Source organism: Varanus komodoensis, unplaced genomic scaffold (genome assembly GCF_004798865.1).
Source record: "Varanus komodoensis strain SLA01 unplaced genomic scaffold, ASM479886v1 scaffold4, whole genome shotgun sequence".
Classification (NCBI taxonomy): domain Eukaryota; kingdom Metazoa; phylum Chordata; class Lepidosauria; order Squamata; family Varanidae; genus Varanus; species Varanus komodoensis.
Genome location: NW_025335941.1, coordinates 50,329,215 through 50,338,882, shown reverse-complemented (window position 1 = coordinate 50,338,882; position 9,668 = coordinate 50,329,215). Strand labels below are relative to the sequence as shown.

The window sequence follows — 9,668 nt, the reverse complement described above, 5'->3', positions numbered from 1 at the left end:
TAGGCGGGGCGAGAGGAGGTGCCCCCCCTTTCGTCTGGTGACGTTACTGCGCTGCTTTGCTTTCGGCGTGGCGTCCGCGAGGTGACGTGGCTGAGGCGGGAAAGTGTGGATGACGTAGGCGCCGGAACAGCGTGGCTGCGCGGAGCCTGCAGCCCTGCGACGGGCGCCTCAGGTGCGCTCGCTCTTTTTCCCGGCGCGGACCTCGCCGCCCGTCGGCTGAACGGTCTTTTCCCGCTCGCCCTTGAATGCTTTCCCGCTGCTCCGCCTTCTCTGCCTGCCTTCTGTCGGTCGCCCCCCTCGCCGCGGCTTTGCATCCTTTCGCTGGGATGCCGCCTGCCCAGATTCCGAGCCTGCCCCCTGAGGGGAGTGGTGGGAGGGGAGCGGGTCGGTTTCCATCCGTCGGGACGTGACCCCCCTAGAGCAACAGCTGTGTCCAAATTCGGTGCTCTAGCGGGCAGCGGGTGGGCCAGTGTGCACATGCAGGGCTTCGGGGTGACGGGATTTAAGTGTTGTAGCCGCATAAAGAACAACACCCTCATTCGAAAAACCCCCCTGTGTTCGGTGAGACTTACATCAGAGTAAGCCCGTGTAAGCCGCCCAGAGAGCTTCAGCTATACGGGGAGGGGTATAGAAATAAATTAATGGGTAAAGTTACACATTTTGGTTGCTGAAGACAGGATTTATTTAATTCAGTGGAGCTTTGGAGGAGATATTTGTAAGATATACGTAAGGAATAGGATTACGTTGGTACAGCTAACTCTAGAAAAAGGGGAAGCATTGAAAGGACAGAAAAATAAATGAGGTGAAGTCTAAATAGAATGCACAAAGCGCATGTGTTATACTGTGTGGTGTGCCTAACGTGATAGCATCTTATTTTCTTCAGGAATGAGATTTTGCTGCATAATGTTGTAGTAGCTGTTCACACAGTGACCAGCCAGCTGCTGTGGGAAACTGACAAGGGGAACAGCTTTCTCATGTTCCCGAGCAGCTGGTGTACATAGGCATACTGGTTCCAGTACAAAAGGTAGCATATAAGCCGTTGTGAGTACCATTCAGTGTAGTCTTAGTTTACATTAATTTGGCTAATCCCCAATAAGGAAAACAGTTTAATGAGAAGGTTTATGTAAAGAGTGACTGTATAGATAAATAAAAAAATGGTTATGTACTGATGTCTTAATTAAGTGGCTCGCAGCTAGATAGGACTATGGTAAATTCTTTTCTGTGGCTTGCTCTGAAGTCTACTTCACATTCATAGAAACAGCAAGTCAAAAGGGGCCTGCTGAGCCATCTAGGCTGACCTCTGGCTCCAGTCGGCTCTGCTTATGACATGCATACCATTGACTGTCTACATTCAATTCATCATCAGTTATTATATGCCAGTGTTACTGCTTTATTGGATGTACACAACAAGACATGGGTGCAATTGCACCTCACACTCGCATTCTTGAACAACTGGTATAGAGAGGCATCTTGCTTCTGCTCCTAGACATGATTCATAATAATCATGATTAAGAAGCATTGATGACCTTATACTCCCAAGTCCCATCAGTACCAGCCAGTATGGCCTATGGCCAGGGCTTATAATTCAACTTCTGGAGACCACAGCTTCACTACCTTTGCTGTACATACTTTGTTAGTACCTGCTTATCCCAGTGCCCAAGTTCTTCCCTGAATTTATCAGATTCCTTTAAAGCCTCCATATTGAAGGCCATCACTACATCTGGAGGAAGCAAATTCCATAGTTTAACTCTATAGTATAGGAAGCAGTTCTTTATCTTGAATCTCCCACTAAGTAACTTCATTGGAGGGCTCCCTTTCAGCTTCTCTGCACCATGTATTGCATTTGGCAGAGTAAAAGGATTGGTTTCTGTCCTGAGGATGTTGCAGTCTAAAATTTGATGCCGGAAGCAAGAGAGTGACCTTTTACCCCTCATTCTCTATTGTACTTAAAATGTTACCTTATAGTTAATAGGATGACTAATGGAGAGATATGTAAATGCATGCCTGAGTTCAGATATTAGGAAATATAATCCTTTCTAAAACAAGGGCAGTATTGATAGCTGAAACAGCATTTGCTTGATCATGTTAGCTCAATTTGTAAATCTGAAATGTGACTGACGAGCCTGTTGTCAGCATTCCTTTTATATTACACTTGTTTTCACCCCTACTGTGTGGAAATAGCCCTTACTAGTTCCTGAAGTGAATTTGTTACTCTGCTAAGTAGTCATGACTGCTTGCTTCCTGTTTACAAAGGCATCATACCTCTGAATACCATGTGCTGGGGGCAAATCATAGACAAAGGTTATCACTTTCATGCTTTCATTATGAGCACCCAGAGGCTGCTTGCTGTTGGATTCAGTGTACTGAACTAGACTGATTTTGGTCTGACCCATCAAGGTGATTCTTGTGTTGCATAATAAAACTCATCCATATTTCCATTTTTAGCTATCTACTGTGAATGCACTGAAAGCTGAGCCATGAGTCTTGTACTCCATGATCTGTTGGCTTGTTGCCGACAGCTTGAAAGTGACAAAGCGACGGAGCGCAAGGTAATTATAACCCCATACCCTGCTTCCACCAGAGAGACATTATCAAGTTTTGTGACACCTTAAATACCAACAAATGTATTACCCCAGTAGCTTCTGTAGACTACATCCTGTTTCATCGAATGTGTTCAAAATTGTACAGCAACTTTTTTTGTTTTAATTTGCTTAGAAGGAAATTGAAAAGTTCAAGCGCCTCCTGTGTGACACTGAAACAATTCAGCAGCTGGATCGGAATTCTGAGTTTAGACAAGGAAAACAGCTGAACTGGGATACTGTATTCAGGTAGAATATCTGTTGTGCATTATACTGTGCAAAGTTTCAGAGAGCCAAGAGAAATGGCCATTTTTGAAGTGCCATTTTATCCTGAATAGTTAATGAGAAAAATCCGATTTCATTGCAAGATGTTTTGAGAAAAATGTCATTGTAACTGGAATAATATTTGGCATTTATGTTGAGCTTTGAAGTGCTTAAAGGTGCAATCCTGTGCATGTTTAGACAGAAAAAGGTCCTACAATGCTGAGCATTTTAGAACTTTTTTCTGCCTGAACATACATAGGATTGTCCTGTGTTACACAGAAGTCCTTACAAACATTCTGTAAGTCAGATTTTTTCCATTATTTGTGAGATGGATAGGGTGTTAGAGAACTGGTGCCTTCCTAAAGTCATCTAAGAAGTCTGTAGTCCTTTTTGTACAAAGAGAAGCACTTTTAATTTCCCCAACTCTTTTATGTATTGATTTTTAACTTGGATTTCATCTGACTAGGTTGATGTGGTTGTGCTGCTATTTTGCTAAAATTACTGTTATTTATGACTTATTTTTGTATCGGAAGCCACCCTAGGAAACTTAAGTTGAAGAACAGGGCATTATATTTCTAAAATAAATAGTGAGTTCACAATGGAGAAGGCATTTTGAACCTTGGACTTACTGGATCACAGTTCAGTCTTTTAGCTACTATGGTATTCTAGCTGATACCATGAAATAGAAGGTGGAAAATAATGACTCATTAATTTAGCCTTGGATGTTCCAATCTATTCAACAAGCTGTAGCTTCTCTTCCCTATAGCTGTTATTTGCCCTACCCAATCCGCTTGCTTATTCTTCTTTTCTTGTACATGCCAAAATCATAGCTCAGGAAAATGAGCACAGCAACCAAAGAGTTCTGCTGTGTTTCTTCTATCTAAAAAATATAGTGCAGATTACTGCTGATTGTCCAGGATCAACTTATTTTTGGTCAAAGCATACTCAAGTGGCAAATTCCAGGACTTTTTAAATCTGTGTGTTTGTGTGAAGAAGGAACTACCAGAAAAGTTAGCACTAAAACATGGTAAAGGAAGAATGAGGTTCCTGATTTGAGTTTTTGTGCCCATGAGGGATGTCTGTTATTGTCTTTGAAGGTTCCTGCAGAAATACATTCAGAAAGAAACTGAAAGTGTCAGGTTAGCAAAGCCAAATGTATCTTCTTCAACACAAGCAACAAGACAGAAAAAGATGAAAGAGATGAGCAGTTTGGTCAAATATTTCATCCGGTGTGCCAATAAAAGTGAGTAGCATTTGTGTAAATATAATTAGGAATGCTTTAAATAGTTGTTACTGAGATTCAGTGCATAAACTGCCTAGGTTTTATTGATCATTGTTTATGTTGCCTGAGTCTTATTGATTGTATGGATGTTTTATGATTGGAGTACCTGATTCTAAACTGTCTGCTGATATTGTTGATTTTAAACTGATTGATGATATTGTATATTGTTTGGGTAGAGTTTTGTTGTACACCATTCAGAGAGTTCTATGCTAATGAATGATATAAAAAGCCTAAATAAATAAATTATTCTGCTTTTGCACAGGAGCACCCAGGCTAAAATGTCAAGAGCTTCTGATATATATTATGGGTACAGTAAATGATCCATCAGGTTGTGCTATTTATGGAACTGATTGCAGTAGTATATTGCTAAAAGACATCCTTGCAGTGAGGAAATATTGGTGTGAAATATCTTCAGAACAATGGTCAGGTTAGTGCATAACACCCTGTCTCATTGAGTCTTTGATCATCTGAATGTGTGCTTAATAGTAAGTCCTGTTGAATTTAGAAAGATTTTGAATAAACTTGAATGCCTTTTATGTATACAAAACTTGGGCAGCATTAATTTACCCACATACTAGGGAGTAAGTCTCATTGAATGGGGCTTACTCCTGAGTAGACATTTAAAGAAATGCATGACTATTTTTCTCTATATTTTTATCAATAGTAAAATACCCGTGTTTTTCTTTTTGATCTTTTTCTCTATCATTGAATAGTGCGATTTTTTTCAGCCTAGTTTTTCAGCTTTTTTGATATCCTTGCCTGATATATTATTTAATATTAACACATCATAGGGGGTTCATAGGTCTCTGTCCAGCTTGCAATTACAAACGTACAGTTTCATCATGTCAACAATATTTCATATTCATCAGAGTAAACGAGGTGAGATGTTTATTGATTGATTGGGCAGAATTATATCCTACCCTTTTCTTATATCATTTTCCTCCTGCTCTCTGTCTTATCCCCACAAAACAACAACCCTGTGGTTGGACTGAGAGTCTCTGACTGGCCCAAAGTCACCCAGATAGCTTCACGGCTGAGCTAGAACTGGAACCCAGTTCGCTTGACTCCCAGACCCACACTCTTAGCCACTACACCACACTGGCATTGTGTGTAGGTACAGGGTTCTCTTCTTAGTTGAAACAAATAGGACTATGAGTATTTAATAGCCTTCCTACACCCAGCCTGTAGCAGAAAGGGAAGTTGTATATGTAAACTGCATTATTGTTAAGTCACTGGCCATTATATTAAAAATGTAATATGAAAATGTAAAAACTGTAATGTCCTTCAATGTATTTGCTTGTTAGACTTTTCCCAGCCATAGTATTTTGTTACTTATACACCCTGCCTTGAATTTTTCCATCATGGCAGTTGAGAGGGATTGGATTTGAACAACAGTCCAGCTCTTCATGAGGGACAAGCCATGGTGATGGTTGTTATGCAAACACAGACTGATTCCTGCAGGGTAGCTTGTTTGTGGACATCAAGGCATCCCAGCAACCCATGTCAACTCACTGGGATTGTTGCACCCATAACAAATTTTATCATTTGCACCTGGACAACCAATCGTATTGTAGGTTGTGGAAAGTTGATAGTGAGCTGCTTGGTAAGAGTGGCAAAAAACCTGCCCATTGCTGCAGTTGTTAATCCCTTTCGGTCAGTGAGGCTTTCTTCCCATTTTTTCCCTCTGGAGATTGCTTTTCTCAATCTCTGATTTAACAGCAAGTGACAGCCCTGTCAAATTGCCAGTGGTCTGTCACTCCTTTCAAGAAAAGTGAAAGCCATCCTATGTCTTTAGCAAATGTTATGGATAACCTATTTGGATCAGTATACATTTTGAGTGCCTGCACATTTTGACAGCAGATATGCCTCAGGATTTTATATAGGTGAGGCTGCCCATTTTGGCATTTGCACAGATCCGAATAAAAAAAGGTTAAAAATATATTTGCACAAATTTCTTGAACTATAGTAATTTTTAAATGTTCGGCTTGGGCAGCGTGACAGATAATGGCAGCCCCTTCCAACTGGAATGCATAAAAAGTGATCTCTGAAAAAATGGGAGGGGAAAAAAGCCACTGCCAGCACAGAAGAGCTTGTTAGCCAGTAGGGAGGGAGGCCAGACAAGTGGACCTCCCTGTAATACACATGGGAGGTCTTATGGGGGCGGGGGGGGGGGGAGATGATGGGGCACAACCCTCAGTATGCCCAGTTATCTGTCAGGTTCATTGTGGGTTATTTCATGATCCCCAACATAGCTTATTCAGAGAGTGGATTGTCATGCCATGTGGGTCTGCCCAGTAACTCAATATTTTCTGTAGCAGTTATATGCTTGCTTCAGGAAATAATAAAGTGTGAGCATAAATCTGGAACGATAACTGTTTACCTTGCTGGATATTCTGATCTAACTGCCAGTTTTGCTTCTCTTGAGAATTATGCTCATAAGAGAACTTCAAAGTTTGTGCTTGCTGCTTTAAACATGGTTCTTCACTTGAAGGAAAATGGAAGAAGTTGGTGGGTAGAGGTACACTAGACGGGGTGCTCTTTTATTGGGTGATATTTTAATTAGCTATTTAGTATGGCAAGTCATGTTAGGATTTATTATTCATTAATCCAACCATGGTAAGATCCTACTGTTATTTTGTGCTGTACTTGGAAGAGCATATAGGAATGAACAGTGGAAAGGATTGGAAATATTATTAATGTTTAAATTAACAAAACATGTCCATGTTTCTGTGACTTGATCAAGTAATTTGTATTTGGTTTGTCCTAGATCTCCAAAACCTGTTCTTCAAATTATTTCTCAACTCTTCCAGAGATATTAACAAAGTTTTGGTGGCTAGAATAATTTACACACTTACCAGAGGACTATGTTTCCAAACTGATTGTCTAAATTCCAATATTTGTAACTTCTTCTCAAAAGCTATGCAGTGTGCAAGGTAAATACAACTGTTTGGTGTATAAGACTTCATTTCATTTTATTTATTGTTTTTCTCTACCACCCATTAGCTGAAAGTCTCTGCATTCTCTTTGTGCACACTTTACAAAGATTAAGAACTTAAAAATAAATTTTAAAAAATGTACATATAAACAGGTCATATGCACAGGCCACACATGCATGCATGCATACATACACACAGATCTAAAACAATTTTAAAGAATCCACAAAAAGAAGAATCCAGGACCTAACTAAAATTCATCATATGCTGCCTTATTCCTGAAAGAAGATGATCTTAACCTGTTGCTAAAAAGGATGACAACATTGACACATGGCAATTCTTGTGGGGAGATTATTCTAAAATTGCAGTGTTGCCACTGAGAAAGCTCTGTCCCTTGTTGCAGCCTTTCAAATCTTGAATAGGACCTTGGTTGAGTTTCTGATTCAAGTAGCAGAATGCAATGCAGTGCTTCCCACTGGCAGCTCAGGCAATCACTCCAGAGATATTCCATGGTCAGTGGTATTGAAAGCCACTGAGAGATTAAGGAGAATTGACCAGGTCACAGTCTGCCTTTCTCTCTCCTCACAGTTTATTATAAAGGGTGCTTAAGACTGTTTCTCTGCCAGAATCTAGTCTGTACCCTGACTGAAATGGATCCAGATAATCCATTTCATCCAATAGCATTCAGAGCTATTTCTCCTTTGAGAAATGGTGGGGTATCCATTAAATAAGTGATATAATTTGGAATTTCATACCCAGTCCTGGTTAATTGATCAGGTTTAATTAAAATAACTATTTCAATGTCTAATAAAATATACCATACTTTAATTGCAGGCAAGAAAGAAATCCTGCAGGACTTGATCATATTTTTGCAGCCATTAATGAATTTTTCCGTGTATTTGCTGTAAGCCACCGTATACGGGTTTGTAAATTTGGAGAAGAGATTCTGCCAAATGTGCTTTACATATGGTTTCAATATAAACCAAAAGATTCTTTGAAGGAGCAGATAATTGAACTAGTTCAGCTTCAGGTTCGTGTTCATCATCCAAATGGAGCTAAAACTGGAGAAAGGGGTAAGCATAAATTTTCTCATTTCCTGTTTGGAAGAGATATTTCAGGGAGCCTTGGTTCTCCTGTGGGTTGGGATTACTTCTGAATGCTTATGTTAGAAATGTTCTTGAGTATCTTAGATCTCTTTTAATTGGCAAATGTCTTGTAATTTTCCATATCTGCTATAATGTATTGTTGTTGTTAGTTGCAAAGTTGTGTCCCACCCATCGCGACCCCATGGACAACATTCCTCCAGGCCCTCCTGTCCTCCACCATCTCCCGGAGTCCACCCAAGCTCACACCAACTGCTTCAGTGACTCCATCTAGCCACCTCATGCTCTGCCGTCCCCTTCTTCTTTTGCCGTCTATTGTTCCCAGCTTTAGACTCTTCTCCAGGGAGTCCTTCCTTCTCATTAGGTGGCCAAAGTATTTGAGTTTCATCTTCATTATCTGGCCTTCTAAAGAGCAGTCAGGGTTGATCTCCTCTAGGACTGACTGGTTTGATCGTCTTGTGGTCCGAGGGACTTGCAGGAGTCTCCTCCAGCACCGCAATTCAAAGGCCTCAATCCTTTTGCACTCAGCCTTCCTTATGGTCCAGCATTCACAGCCTTGACTATACACACTTTTGTTGGCAGGGTGATGTCTCTGCTTTTTAGTATGCTGTCTAGATTTGCCATAGCTTTCCTCCCCAGGAGCAAGCGTCTTTTAATTTCTTGGCTGCAGTCCCCATCTGTGGTGATCTTGGAGCCCAAGAAAATACAATCTGTCACTACCTCCATTTCTTCCCCATCTATTTGCTAGGAAGTGAGAGGGCCGGATGCCATGATCTTAGTTTTCTTAATGTTGAGTTTCAAGCCAACTTCTGCACTCTCCTCCTTCACCCACATCAAGAGGCTCTTTAGTTCCTCTTCAGTTTTTGCCATGAGAGTGGTATCATCTGCATATCTGAGGTTGTTGAAATTTCTCCCAGCAATCTTAATTCCAACTGGTGATTCCTCTAGGCCTGCCTTTCTCATGATGTGCTCTGCATATAAGTTAAATAGGCAGGGCGACAGTATACAGCCTTGCTGAACTCCTTTCTCAATTTTGAACCAATCAGTGGTTCCGTGTCCATTTCTCACTGTTGCTTCTTGACCCACATACAGGTTTCTCAAGAGATAAATAAGATGGTCTGGTACTCCCATCTCTTTAAGAACTTGCTACAATTTTTTGTGATCCACACAGTCAAAGGCTTTAGCATAGTCAATGAAGCAGAAGTAGATGTTTTTCTGGAACTCCCTAGCTTTCTCCATGATCTAGCGTATGTTGGCAATTTGATCTCTAGTTCCTCTCCCTCTTTGAAATCCTGCCTGTACATCTGGTAGTTCTTGATCCACATACTGCTGGAGCCTAGCTTGTAGGATTTTGAGCATAACTTTGCTAGCATGTGAAATGAGTGCAATGATGCAGTAGTTTGAACATTCTTTGGCATTGCCCTTCTTTGGGATCAGAATGTAAACTGACCTTTTCCAATCCTGTGGCCACAGCTGAGCTATTCAAAATCCTAAAAGACGATGCAGT

General features: G+C 40.8%; 1 protein-coding gene across 3 annotated transcripts in view; it reads left to right on the top strand.

Annotated features, from left to right (window-relative positions):
• Window positions 1-48: 48 nt before the first annotated feature.
• Window positions 49-9,668, top strand: part of ATM (ATM serine/threonine kinase) — a 76,174-nt gene continuing 66,554 nt past the window's right edge. For all 3 annotated transcript variants that reach the window (XM_044441427.1, XM_044441428.1, XM_044441426.1), the window contains exons 1-7: window positions 49-172; window positions 2,446-2,549; window positions 2,716-2,828; window positions 3,941-4,086; window positions 4,388-4,552; window positions 6,893-7,058; window positions 7,893-8,131. In XM_044441427.1, the coding sequence (XP_044297362.1) occupies window positions 2,478-2,549; window positions 2,716-2,828; window positions 3,941-4,086; window positions 4,388-4,552; window positions 6,893-7,058; window positions 7,893-8,131 (901 nt within the window). In that variant the 5' untranslated portion in view covers window positions 49-172; window positions 2,446-2,477. The remainder of the gene's footprint in view (window positions 173-2,445; window positions 2,550-2,715; window positions 2,829-3,940; window positions 4,087-4,387; window positions 4,553-6,892; window positions 7,059-7,892; window positions 8,132-9,668) is intronic.